General features: G+C 39.3%; 1 protein-coding gene across 10 annotated transcripts in view; it reads right to left on the bottom strand.

Annotated features, from left to right (window-relative positions):
• Positions 1 to 14,442, bottom strand: part of Afdn (afadin, adherens junction formation factor) — a 185,254-nt gene that overhangs the window by 13,048 nt on the left and 157,764 nt on the right. For 6 of the 10 annotated variants that reach the window (XM_023706500.1, XM_023706508.1, XM_023706504.1 and 3 more), the window contains 7 exons: positions 13,778 to 13,843; positions 13,292 to 13,365; positions 12,722 to 12,840; positions 10,582 to 10,776; positions 9,635 to 9,726; positions 9,080 to 9,265; positions 6,099 to 7,121 (listed from right to left, as the gene is read on the bottom strand). In XM_023706500.1, coding sequence (XP_023562268.1) covers positions 6,099 to 7,121; positions 9,080 to 9,265; positions 9,635 to 9,726; positions 10,582 to 10,776; positions 12,722 to 12,840; positions 13,292 to 13,365; positions 13,778 to 13,843 — 1,755 coding nt within the window. The remainder of the gene's footprint in view (positions 1 to 6,098; positions 7,122 to 9,079; positions 9,266 to 9,634; positions 9,727 to 10,581; positions 10,777 to 12,721; positions 12,841 to 13,291; positions 13,366 to 13,777; positions 13,844 to 14,442) is intronic. The other 4 variants (XM_023706503.1, XM_023706506.1, XM_004646229.2 and 1 more) reach the window with 1 other exon arrangement.

Genomic DNA, 14,442 nt, shown 5'->3' with positions numbered 1-14,442 from the left:
TTATAAGATCTAGAGCTCAGCTGCTAATAGCCCAGTGGCAGATGAAACAAAATAACTCTCCAGTAACAGGAAGTCCAACACACACCCAAGGCTCTTTTAGGGAAACTCTGATATTGCATCACTGAGGACTTTGTATTCTACTCCATGATGTATTCCTTGGGTCTTTATTCCTTCAGTAATACTGCCCTTTGGAAAGAGATGTGTCCACCCCTGAGCAGACTCTTATTCCAGAGGTGCCTTGGTCTCAAAAGGCCACAGTGTACTTCCTACCAATGCTCTCTAGCGGTCAGTTTTCCAATTAGGCTTCCTATCAATTCTTGATTGAAATGTTTATACAGATTTTGATTCAAACCTTTTTTCCTCTATCAGAGCACTCAAGATGGTTGGACTTGACACCTATCACCCTACTTAAAAGTCCAGGCAAAAGCATGACATATGAGGGGAGCCCTAGTGTGAGTCTTCAAATAAGCAGGCAAGACTGTAATCTGAAAACATATTATTGTTGGCATTATCTCAAGGTGGAAGAACATCTCTATGAATTCTGAGAGATACTAAGATGGCCAGACCCTGTAAGTATCTAGCTGATCGAAGTCTTCCACCAATACCACTTTATAAAAAGGAGGCACTTGCATAGTAGCAAGAGTACCTAATTTTATGCAGGAAGTTAGTTGGAACACTGACTTGTACCCACTCTGATACTTGTGACCAGAGGGAGATCCATGCACTGGGCTTGGCTCTTACATTCACTCACATGACAGTTTTGTTATGGAGAAAGGAGAGTAATATAAGCAATTATTTGACAAGCTTAGAGCAATAAAATGACCCAGAGTGTTAACCTAGAATGCTATACCGTCATTAGGTGTAAGGACCATGGAGCTGCCCTTGAAACTTCAAGCCAAGTAAAAATTTAGCTTGGGTCAACAGCCACCTGCCCCAGGGCCAAATGAATAGGCAATAAAAGCTAGAGACAGGGGCTCCAGGGTACAGCTCGATGGTAGAACACTTGACTACTATGTCCCTGGCTCTGGGTTTGACTCCCAGTAGAGGGAAAAAGAGCGAGCCAGGTTCATGGACAAGACAGAGTATCATGACCACAGGACATATGGGTCCACACATTTTACAGACAGATTCTGGAGAAAGGTCTGCCTATGAGAAAAAGGACAATAAAAGCCTAGACTGCTGTGCTGTAACCTGGCCCTGTGGTGCTTCCCACAGCAAGAAATATTTAGATTTGAGTGGATTCATGTATTATCTTAATAATTAAAAACAGGAGAATCTAACGACAGTTTTATTCTTGTACAACCAGGAAATCCACAGTTTCACGAACTTGGGGATCTAGTTCCAGGATTATACACCACTTCTTCCATATTAGTGACTTCTAACACACCAGAACTGTTCCAGAAACACAGATAAAGGTTGCTGCTCCCATGGAGGTGTGTACTACCCAGAAGACACAAACATACATCATAAGAAGTCACAGGTGGGAGGGAATAAGAGGACAGTAAATGCTCAGCAAACAAGCAGAGTCTGAGAAGAATTGGGAGCTGAGCAAGACTGGTTGCTGTTGAGGGAGGAAGCACTAGCAATGCCAGGGAAGGGCAATGACTCCTAGGTAGGAGCTCACTCAACATGCTGGAAAGTAGCAGACAAAGCTTGTGTACCCAATGCTTCCTGTGAACCTGGGAAAACTTGGAATATCTATGTAGGTAAAAGTCTCACTCAGGAGCACTATGGAGAGCTTCCTCCTGGAGTCACTGTAGCTGTTGTGTCGCTTGGAAAGGAATCAGGGTTAGGACTGTGCAATTGAGCTATACTTTCCTACAGTGATAAGACAGGAAAGGATAGTAGTATGCAAAGGGAATGGAGAGGTAACAGATTCTGAGAAAGAAGATGGTGGTTACTGAACAGAAAGAAAAGGGGCTGTGGAAGACTGTCACGTATTTTTTTTTTTAGGAGGCAACAGAAGTGTCCACTGGAACAGGAAGATGGGAACAGGAAGATTGGGACAGATGGCTGGAGAAGAGGAAGGACTCCATTATGAACAGGCTGAATTTGAAAAGTTGTATCTGACCCTGCAAGAAGATGGTACACAGGCTGGTGGGTCTTCTGAATATTTAGGGTGTGAAAGGTTAGACTAGAATGGGACTTATTAGCATCACTGTAATTCTGAATTCACAAGTTTGAGATGAGTAAGCAAAGAGTAGGCCACACAGAGAAAAGAGCAAGAAAAAAAGCAGGAATCAGCCTAGGCAGTCCTCTAATGGTACAGATTGTGGCTGCTCCTATCAGGAACATGACCTAGCTCACTGACCCAATGAGTCACTCTACATCAGTGATGGAAAACCTTTTAGAGCTTTCAATGATACAAACAGCCTGCTGCACATGTGTGCCACAGCTTTGTCAGCACTACCCTAAATCCTGTGACACACTGAGAATCTTCAGGTTGCAGGACAGCACTGCTCTGCACAGGACTACAGACTTGCCATTACCACTAATCCTTCAAGAAGGTTCTCGGGGCAACCTTCTGATCCTGACATAGTAAGAATTGTATAGATAATGGTACAGTTATTAATAATATTAACACTTATTGAGGAACTGAGCTAAGAAATGCCCGTAAGTGTGGTATTTAAGATCAGTGTGTAATACTCAAAATACTCATTTTCTGAAATAAAAACTCAGACCTCTTTCTGTAAAATAAGAATCTCACTGTGACTTCTATTCTTAAAGACTATTGTTCCTATACACATCTTTATGGAATAAAAAATTCTGAGACAAAAGTCAGTGTACTTCACAGTGCCTTGGATCACAGTGCTTGCCAGAGAGTAGATTCTAATACATATTAATTAAGCAAGTATCTTATACTAGAAGTGATTCTGATCAGTGTTTTCTGCTTGTATCTTTTGATATTGTCATATACAAAATGGGGAGCAAAATGAACAGTTTTCTTTACTTTTCTTCCATATTAAAGAAATGTGGAGCTCAGGATATATGTCTTCTGATCGCCAAGTAGGAATGTGTTTATAAGAAGGGCTTCTCTCTGGATGGCACTGCTCTAGTACTATTTAAATTGGAACTATTACCTGGTGAAAAGACCATTAAAGCAAACTGGATTCTGAGATATTTTTGAAATACTGTCTGATACTGGCTTTGTATCACTGGGAAGCTGACCCTGACTGACTTATATTAGGCCACAATTGTCCAGTAGGTGACACAGACAATGTACCTAAGGATAAAGCATACTAAACGAGTAACCAAAATTTTTCTCAAAGTTGATAATATATTCAATTCATAAGAGAGTGTGACCTCATTTTTTTTTAATCAGGGTATAAATTAGAATGGCTGATATGTCATACAAAACTCAAATACAATATTAATACTGGAAGCACAGAACATATGTTCACATTAGAAAGCTTATTTTATCAATAGACAATGACATCTAAGTTATAGCTTTAAAACTGGCAATAATGTTAATACCATTTCATCTGGTTTACAATCATTGCATATTTAAGTTCTATTTCTAATATAAAAGAAACAGGTTACTTATGGCAAGTTATTTCATTTGCTTATGTACTTATGACTACATAAGAATACACAGAATTAAATTATGACCAAAACTGAGAAAAGGTCAAAACCATAAACAAACAGTAACACTTAAAATTAACAGAGAAAAGTAAAGAGTAACTAAATCTAGTAACATTCAAGGCATGCTTATAGATAGTGACAGGGCTAGTCTCCTGATCTAGGAGACCCTAGGAGAACTGATCTACTGGGAACATAAAACAGCCACCACCAAAAGAGAAAAGAAAATCAAGACAGGAAAAGTACCAAAGGGAAAGAAACAAGAACATACCAAATCTAGAACAGAGATTGCTGGCATAGCAGTCTGCTGCAGGTAATAGAGAAGGAAAAAAAAAAAAAAAAAAAAAAAGAAAGAAAGAAAGAAAGATGAAGCGTGAAAAAAAAAGTTAGGTTTAGACCTGTATTCTGCCATCAGCATACTCTGTTGCTATCTTGTTTTTGGACCACTCTCTGAAAAACCTAAAGAACTACTATTAACGTCTACTATTCAGAAATATAAAAATGTTTACATGGTATTAAATACTTAGATTTCATCCTTAAGATTCACAGAAACTAAAAAGCTAAGTTTAGATAAGATTAATCTCTTCAGGCTCAGGTATTAACCTTAACATACTTTATGAAAAAAATTATCTTAACATAATCCATACTAAAAGGCTTTGAAATCTTGTGTTTTAATTATTTAGAAAAACAGGCCTTCAATATAAACTTCACCTTGTAGGTATAATTATAGAAATACCTATAACACCATTGCTAATTTCTTCCTATTACTAGAATAGAGCTACAATAGTAAGAACTGCTGATATTATTCACTCATTTGCTAATAAAGCTATTTCATATTTAGAGTCTGATCTGCAGTAAACATAAGGCCGTATGTTAGTTGTGTCTAGAGTATGGTAATACAGGGTCATAAATATATTTTGCTATAGAAAGAATCTAGGTCACTATGTATTGGTGACTCTGGCCACAGCAGAATGCATCAGCACCAGCAGGGTAGGATGATCACAAGTATAACTGTCACAGAGTTCTGGTCATGTAGTAAATGAAAACTGTCCAAGGAATCCTTATATTAACATTCCCTGTTTATCAAATAGTTACTCTTTAAAAAAAAAAAAAAAAAGAGAGAAGTAAAACCCTAAAAAACAAAAAACTCATTCAACCCCTAAAAAAACAAATAAAATAATGCAAAACCAAAATCAAAACACTTCTGTTAAATATAGTCCTTATTAAATAACTCTATTACCAATGACTTATTAATAAAGCAATGTAATAGTTAAAAATACAAATTAGATTTCGCTTTAAAAAACTAATTATCTAAGAGGATACTGAGCTGAATTTTGGGTAAAATCATGAACATAGATTTGGTACAAATACTTATATATTAATAAGTAGGTGTCAGAGAACTTTTCAGGAAAGATTCACAGAGCAAACTTTGAAAAGGGATCCTACTACTGGGCTCTGTGTACTCACTAATAATCACCTAAAACTGAATGTCATCATGAGGAATGTCATCATGAATGTCATAAAATATCTGACCTAATAGCTATTGTTTTAGTTAAAACACAGTATTAAAAAGGAGCTTAAATTAGAAACAAAATTTAAGTAACAAAAAAGAACATACACTTGGTTATCTTTTCTTGGAATACTGCATTGTATGGATTAAGGAAAGAAATGTAATCAAAATGTATTAACATGATAGTCAATAACCTCTCTTAAAAATGCTCAAATTGAGAATAAAAATGCCTTTCTGAAAACAACTCCCTTTGTAAGGTACCAAAGAATCTGACTTTCATCTAAAATTTGCATTTTAATAATTGACTGCAATAAATTATATTTTACTATAAATAATGTGAAACAAATTATTTTTATAACATGGAGATATATGAATGGAGATAATATGAACTTTGGTTGAAATTTTTACTATGTGAATAAGTATCTGATTCATCAATACTATAATTACTAATAATACTCCATTTCTGGCAATGACACCAGCACTTTAAATCTGCTGTCCTGAGTGGCTTCATTAGTGCATGGTCAAGATCAGGGTCCTAAGCCACCTGTCATGTGTTTCAGGGCAGCTTTGTGGGCACCAGTCAGTTACTGTTTGCATGACTTCTGTGGGTGCTTTGCATCCTCACGGCAGAGTTGAGTGGCTGTCAGTCTACACATAATTAAACCTCAGGAATTTACTATTTGACCCTATACGATATACCAATTCCTGATGAGATTAGTGGTCATTAACAAATACCCTCTTTTTCAACTAAAGTGTTAATGGATACTTGGGATACTAATTAAAACAATAAAGCTCTCTTTGAATTGTATTTAATTCTGGCAAAGGATGCATCTTAAAAATTTCCAGCCCTATAACCCTGGCTCATTTCTATAGGACATCAGCCAATAGTAGTACCTACGGTAAACAGGATATGCCTAGGGGCTTGTTAAATCCTTCCTTAAGATCCCAGGTTTAGCTGGCTCCGTAACAAACACACAAGTTAAATAAAAGAGGGAGCACAGATACGCACAACCAAGTCATTTTTCCCCTTTACCCTGGCTCTTCGTTCGGCCTCGAGACGCTGCATTATTAGCATCGTATCCACGTCATCGTCCTCCTCCTCCTCGTCATCCTCATCTTTCTGTTTGGACTCCTGGAGTCTCTTCTGGAACTGCCACTCCAGCATGAGCTTCCGGAGGCGGTCGCTCTCCTCTGCGGTGCGGTCGGCCTTGCTCTGCAGGTCATGGATCTCCTTGCTGAGCATGTCTACGATGTGCATCTGCTGCTGCTTCTCCAGCTTTTCCCTGGCGTCCCGTTTCCATGGGTCTGGAGACAGGCTGTCACCAGAGGAGAGCTCCTCTTTGCTAATTGTGATGTACTGCAGATCTCTGCGCTCGATAGTGCGGGGCTGCTGTTGTGGCTGCAGCTCCCGAATGACCGTTTCCTGGGGCCTCTGGAGTGTGGAAGGCTTTTCAGGCTTTGCCTGCTGTGCAGCCAGGGGAGAAAAGGGGGCCGGGTTCAGAGACTGCGTGCGCATCTGCCCCAGCTTCCTCTCCTGCTCCCTGCGCTTCCTCTCCCGCTCCTCCTCCAGGCGGGCCTTCTCCTTCTCATACCACCGCTGATGCTCTTCTCTCTTCTTCCGTTCTGCAGCAGCTACCTGAGCAGACTGGGGCCCCACCTGATTGGCAGGAGGGGGTGGAAGAGGCAAATCCATGGAAATCCCATCAAAATCACTGGCATAGTGGACAGGAGGTGGAGGTGGTGGTGGAGGCAGATCTGTTCGAATAGGCTGGGAGATAGCCACTGGTGTGGGTGGCACCACTGCAGGGGTTTTCCACCGGCCAGGGCCACTTTTGGTCAGTGTAGAAGCAGGGGTAACTGATTTGGAGGAATGGTTCAGGTGCTCTTGGCTAGAGGTGCTAGATTCTACTGAGGAGCTCTGATTTATCCACATATCACTATCAGACTTTCGATCCATGATTGGCTCCATTCGATGCCGCTCAAGTTGGTAAGCTTTGTCTTCCCGTAGCTCTTCTTGGGAACGGGTAACACGCTAGGTAAGAAAAAAAAAGAACTGTTAAAACTTTAATGCTTCACAGAAAAAAAAAAAAAAAATTACGACATTTCATCACAGAATGAACAGACCACAACAATTGTTGCATGTGTACAGACTAGAATTTCAGATTGCCCTACAGAAAATGTGACTGCAATGAATCCATCTGTGAAAAAAGGAGGAAAAGCCATGCTTTCTCTCTGCAGCACTGGAAAAACTGGATCATAGGGATGCTCGGGCACATCAAAGCTACCTCCTCACCCAGTTCTAAGGGCAGACATGAGAGCACTCGCACTACCTCCAGGCGGGACCAGCCACACAGCTGACTGCTAAGAATGAATGTGTACAGTCTAAGTACATGAGGGCAACCACAGGACTTCTCTATAATGAAATTCTATTTATTACTAAGAGTAATTATCCAATCTTAGCCATTTTATCCATCCATAGATCCATTCCTGAGTGAGTCCTAAAGCTTAGAATTGTCTTTACAAGCTCTTTGGTAGAGTCATACATCCAAGGACATCCTATTCATTCAAGATGCATCTGCTCCAATCTTGAAGATGTAAAAAAGACTGGTATAAAGTCAATGGATAGGACATGTGAATGAGATAGAGTGGAATAAATAAGCTTTTTCAGACAACACAAAAGATGCAATATCACTTTAGAAAACAATAGCCTAACAGAAAAATGGAATATTTACTCTCCAAATTTAGTGACAACTTTACTTGTAAACAGAACAACTTCTGCAGTGCTAGGTACATAATCTACAAATTACAGAAGTATTAAATAACCTAAAATCTGTAGAGTAAAGCCTTTGCACCTGCCCTGTCCCACATGTAAGATTTTTAACTCTGTACCTATGGCATCTTCCCTACTTTCTATAGTAGTAGATATGGTATCCTGACAGGATGAAGAAGGTAGCAGCACTCCCAAAGCCAGGATGCTACAGAGCATCAGGCCTACCTAGCAAAGGCAGGATGGACCAGTTAAAGGACCATTGTCTGTCTTTAGAACATACTCCTCAACATGCTCCAAAGGAGTATAACCTTCTCTCTTCTCTGCCTATCTGTTCTCTCCCTTTGAGGCATAGCTCTAATCCTATCTCAAATGTAAAGTATTTTTGGCATCCTAATGGAAGAATAATAATCTTCCAAATTCCCACAACATTTACTATCCAGGGCACAATACATCATTTATTCTAGACCAGTGGTGGTAAATCTATAGCATGTACGCCACAACAGGTTGATTGTATCACTGACAGCTCTAAAGGATTGCCATTACTGTAGACCATATCATCTAGTTCTTCCCTTTAGTCATGTATGATATTGTTCCCAGTTCAAGTACTTAGCCTTATATTGCCCTCACCCTTCCAACAGGCTCCACTTGCCCTCAGATCCTCAGTCCTGCCACCTTGTTCACCTAACTGGGGTCTCACTCAACTATATGTCTCCATGCCCTTTCCCTCTGCTCTAAATACGCATCCACATAGGTGGCTGTGATGGAACTGAGACCAGTCAGGTTGTACTCAAACCAGGACCTTGAAAGTTCACACCTGACAGGACCCACCTCTATGAGAGCACTGACTACCTCATATATGTCTGTCCCACTTCCCCAGGCCCACTTGCAGAGACAGGCAAAACACTTGCTTTATTTCTCAATCCTGAAACACTTGCTATATTTCTCAATCCTGGAGGCAGTGAGACTTGCTTTCAGAGTTGTAATGAGACATTATCCCACTATCATTTCATTAATCAATATTAAATACAGTATCCCCATCCATCCTGCATTCTGTTCTACTCCCTTCTTTCAGAGTCAAGCAGTAAAAAAAAAAGGACAACCTCCCTCTTTCACAGAAAATATCAATTATAAATAAAATCTTTCAAACTTCATCATGCCAAATTGGTCTATTCTATTGTTTTGAAGACTGAAAGAAATTTGTGGAACCCTTTATGTCTAACCTGAATTGCAATACTGGAATGATTACTATCTGTGTGCATATGTGGATTATCCTCATAATTTGGCCACTGGTTCTGGGGAGGAGCCATCCGATCCTGAGATTTGGAAGCTGGGAAGGTAAAATACTCTCTGGTATATGTCTGAGTGGGGATGGGGTAGGCTTCAGGTCTGGGTGGAGGGGTCTGCTCCTGTAAAATGTGAAGAACAAAGAAAAGTTGTTTACAAATATAATTTCTGATATGTTTTAAAATCTAAACATGAGCATATGCTAAATACTGTGTTAAAACTAAGTGCTTAGCTCTACACAGTGAATACACTTTATTCTGTCCAAATTTTTATTTTTAAAAAAATTTTTAAATTTTTATTTTTATTAACTTTTTAATTTAAAACTATTTTACCTAGTGAGTATATTTAAAAAATCACAATAGCAAATGCTGTAAATATAGAAATTATCAATGACAACTTGTTGAGTAAGCATCATATTAGACAACTGAGACATTCCAAGGGAAATATAAGTATAAAAGTGTGGCAAAAGCCCCTCAGCTTATTGCTCAGACCTCAGTGCAGAGGTTCCCAGTGGAGACAGACGTTATCTTCGCCGTTGTTCCAGAAGTGTATGTGCTTTTCCCTCCGGGGCTAGGAGGTTGATCTGTTGTAAACAAGGGGATAAAAGTTTAGTATTAAATAAACAAGCTAGTGTAACATCAAATGTCTTTAAAGGCAGTGATCATGTCTCATGTATCATCTGATGGTGTCAAAGGTACCTAGCACTGAAACAAAACAAGATGTGCAAGAAGTCAGCCCCATCATGCCCTCACTCTCTTGTATCAGAACCCACAGCCAGAGCTTGCTCAAGACCAGGGACTGGCCAATGCTTTTTAGAAAAAAAATCCTTTGGGCTTTGAAAGTCTTATGTCTCTGTTGCTCATCCCGCCATTATTTCTCTTTTTACTGACCCTTTGTTATTATTTTTAAAATTTTATGTATTTGGTACAGGGTCTCACTACACAGCTTGGACTCGTAGTGATCCTCCTGTTTTCAGTCTTCCCAGTGCTGGGATTACACTCATGCCCCTGCATGCCTGATCTCAGTGGGCTGGCTCAGTGTGCCTGGGGGTGGAGTCAGCATGGCATGCAATGCCAGGGATTGAACCCTGGGCCCTGTGCTTGCCTAACCAGGTGCTTAGTCTACTGAACTGTCTCACCAGCCTACTGACTCCTTTAAATAAGTGTAAAAGCCATTTTAACTTCTGTTAGTGACCTACCAATTTCTGTCAGGTTCATTAATAATGTATTTTTCTCTACAGCAGCAACTGAATCAAAGGTTTTTTAATTTTGATTTTCTGTTAGAAGAATGTTAATTACAATACCCCTCATGAAAACTCTACTCTAGTTAGCCACTATTTGAAGACAGTAACTTTCCTTTAGTAACTAACAAAGCATAATGTGACTCTTCACCTCCTCACTGTGGCCACACAGCACTTAGAGAAACAGCTTCATCTTACTTGCCACATTGGGGCTGGAACGGTGGTCAGCCCGGTTCTTCATCAGTCTGTCATCTCCGGGCAATTTCTTTGGTTCACTATACTCTGCCCAAGGCAGCTGAGGACTCTCTGGTGAGCCATTTTGAGCTGAATTATTATATAGTTCAAAACCTTCACTCTTTGGTCGGGGTTTACCTGAGCCACGACGATCTGAAACTGAAAACAAAGCATATTCAACAGCTCTTTTCACTGGTCTAAAAATTTTATTTAAGCACCTTGATTAAGTTTAAGTGAAAAATGAAGATAAAAATTTTAATTTCATAAAGCATTTCTTAGCATATAAAATAAATTTTCATGTAAGGAAGAATTTTGCTACAGACTTTTTAAAAAGCTTTCAATCTTGAGAATACAGAGAACATTGGTCTGGTTATCTACAAGAAAAATACAGTTTCAAAGCTTATTTTTTTGTTGTTAACTAAATTTTATCTATTTTAATAATAAAGTAATGATGCTTAAAGTCACTTCTAAAAATGCTATCTAAAAAGATAATATATTTTCATTTCTTTCTTTTTTGTATTTTAGGGAACGCTCTACAGGGTGTTCAGGGTCTCACTACTAGATCAGACTTGTAGTGATCCGCCTGTTTATAGCCTCCCAAGAGCTGGGATTACAGGTGCGTGCCACCACACCCAGTCTCAAGTGCCATCTCAGTGCACCCCAGGGACAGGGCTGGCACGGCAGGCCCAGGGATCGAACCCTCAGCCCCTGTGCCTGTTTGCAGGCACTTTAATCTGCTGTGCTATCTGGTCAGTGCTCTCAATGCTTAATATACATTACCATTTTCATTATTCAGGATTTTCATTATCATAGCCATTATCAGATGTGACTGTCAGCTTCTGACTACTTTCAGTCTTCTCACTGACTCTGATTTCTTAATGTATTTTGGGAGTGTGTGTGTATGTGTGTGTGTGTGTGTGTGCATGCATGCGCATGCCCGTGTGTGTGTGCTGTCATTGGAATCCAGATGCTTATGTATCTGAGCAGAATATGCCATCACCAAGCTACATACATCACCAGCTACTAGTATATTCTTGTAACAGCTTTCCTTTTAGGTTTCTAACTTATATTCTAGTTTGCTTATGCTAACTTTTATGTTATTAAAAAGTAAAAAAAAAAAAAAAAAAACAGAAACAAAAAATCATGCAGAATCAAAGTCTCTAATACAACCAATGGTTGTGCTGAGATTCCCTTTCTGGTTGCATTAGTAAGCAGAAGGTTCAGGCTAACAGAAGTCTTTGATATTGCTGCTGCTTGTTACTATCCAGCTGTAGACTTTTCAGTTCTCAGTTGTGAAGTCCTCATAATTTTGTTGTATGGAGAAGAGGACTCTATCAACTATTTATCAAGCTACTTCATAGGCTATGTACACAATAAACGAAGTGCATCATTAAGACTGACCAAGGAGATATATGACTTAAGAATGTGAGGCACTATAAAAATAAAAGAATGAGTCATAACAGTTTTCTCCTATGATTTTTGAAATCTTTAAAGAGCTCTAAATTAATATTGACTTTGTTCTGATTCTTTTTTGATAGAGTACAAAAAACAATTCCCACAAAGAACCAGGTTAAAGAGTTAAATTATTCAATAACTGAGTTTTTAATTTAAAGTAAATATTCCCAAATAGTCCTGCCTTCTTTCAGCACATTTACTGTATCTACTCACATGCAAATACAAATCCATTCTTGAAGTAGAGATTATGTGTCTGAAAGAGTTTATATCCTGAGCACTTGTTGTGTACTAACCTATGGAACTGCATCAGCAGCCAACCAACTACATTGGTGGTGGTGGTGGTGGGGTGTTACAGGAGTCTTGAGGACAAGGAGGGGAAATCTGCTGCATCACAGTGTGGGCTCCAAGGTCAGATGGCACCGCCTACATCTTGGCTCCAATGCCTGGTATTTCTAGGCATCTTGTTTTATGTGTTCTCATTCCAATTTCTTTACTTTTTAGAACCAGTGTAATAGTAACACCAGTATCTACTCCACAGGACTTTTTAGTGATTATATAAGGTGTCAGGACTATTGAACTTGCAGCACTCTATAAGGGACTAGTTGGACTTGGCCACCCTGGCAGAAGTGAGCACATCTTGGGTCCTTACCCCTCTGCATCATGGGCGATGGCTGGTTGAGGAGGGTGGCCAAACCGTGATAGATAGCGCCTTGCTTTGCTACTTCAAGGGTGACCACAGAACTCGTTCTTGTCATGAGCTCTGCTGCCCTAGGAAGAGAATGCCACAGTATGAGAAAAATAAAACAATGTTCACTATCCTACAGCAGACTATGATCAGAACAACTGAGAATCATGGTCCCCAGCCTCATCTGCCACTCTGGGCAATGTCTGACTTTCAGACAGATCATATATTTTGTCCATTTACTTCCCCTAAAGTTAACCACAAGAGCAGGCCAACATACCCCCTGATCTTACTACTAATTACATGACATTAAAAAACTGCAAGAAATGCTAAGAGTGCATATACTCTTTTGTTGGAAAGAAACTATTCCATACTAAAATGTAACCAATGAAATACCATGTAAATTGAGTTTTACTCCTGAAAATATAAAAAATAAGAGCAGAGGTTTTGCAGCATTCTTTTTCACCTCCCCATGTCAAAACTCAAAAAACAACATCTAGACATTTTAGTACTGAGTTCTGAACAAGGCAATCATACCTTTCCTGAGAAAGTCCAACCAGACTTCGTCCATCCACACTGAGGAGCTGATCACCAGCAGCTAGTCGTCCATCCTGAGCCCACCCATGAGGTGTGCACACGTGTTAGGGTAAGAAGAAAAGGTGGTAAGTACAGACTTGTTCTTCTAATAAGCACTGCACAGTACTGCACAGTGTGGAGCAGTAGTGAGATATCTCGCACTTATTAAAAATATGCACTAAAAATTTACTTCTTTTAAAGTGATACTGGGCTGGAGAGATGGCTCAGTGGTCTAAAGCACCTACTTAGAACAAGCTTAGCAAAAGCATCAGGGACCACGGTTCAATCCCCCAGCACCACATGCCAGCCAGCCCGCCCCCTGGTGGGCTGAGCTGGCCTGCCTCTCTCTCTCTCTCTCTCTCTCTCTCTCTCTCTCTCTCTCTCTCTCTCTCTCTCAAATAAATAAATAAAAAAAAATTAAAAAAAAAAAAATAAAGTGATACTGACCACATCTGCAGCACCTCCTTTCACAACAGACTTGACGTAGATTCCTAGTTTATCCTGGCCAGCACCCTACATAAAAACAAGGCAACACACCACACTGAGAGGAGATAGTAAAAAAAGACAGCATACAGGAAAAAGAAGCTAAAACACAACCACCCCACATGTGCAGAGACAACTGTGACAAAGCTCTGGATCTCAGTTTTATATGAAAACTGAAATGATAAAAAAAAAAATTAACCAAATTAACATGCTATTTCATAAAACAAAAACAAAAACAAAAAAAGAAAAAGAAAGCAAGAAAATGCCTCTACTTTTTTTGGTAAGAATACTGAAAAATCAGCTGTTTACTTGCAACTCAGCTGATGAAAAGACGGAAACAGATTTGGAATCCTGAAGTTATTTTCAGAATAGTTGGAGTAGCCACAAGTGAAGTGAATTAGAAAGTAGCTGAATGATACAGATAAAAATGTTTAAAATCTATAATTTACAATAGTGTTTTTGTATTCTATTATTTACCTTTATACCCTAGTTCTTTTACTATTGTTTAAAACAAGGAAAGGACTTCTTGTGGTAAGTAGTAAGGTACACTTAGGTGGTAGGGGAAAATTAAGCAGAAAATATTCCAATTCACATACTTAACTTTTTTTTCTTTTTAAAAAAATTTTATT

The sequence above is a fragment of the Octodon degus genome, unplaced genomic scaffold (assembly GCF_000260255.1).
Source record: "Octodon degus isolate 3935 unplaced genomic scaffold, OctDeg1.0 scaffold00261, whole genome shotgun sequence".
NCBI classification, from domain to species: domain Eukaryota; kingdom Metazoa; phylum Chordata; class Mammalia; order Rodentia; family Octodontidae; genus Octodon; species Octodon degus.
Note: the sequence above shows the minus strand (reverse complement) of the source record. Positions and strands in the feature narration are given on the sequence as shown.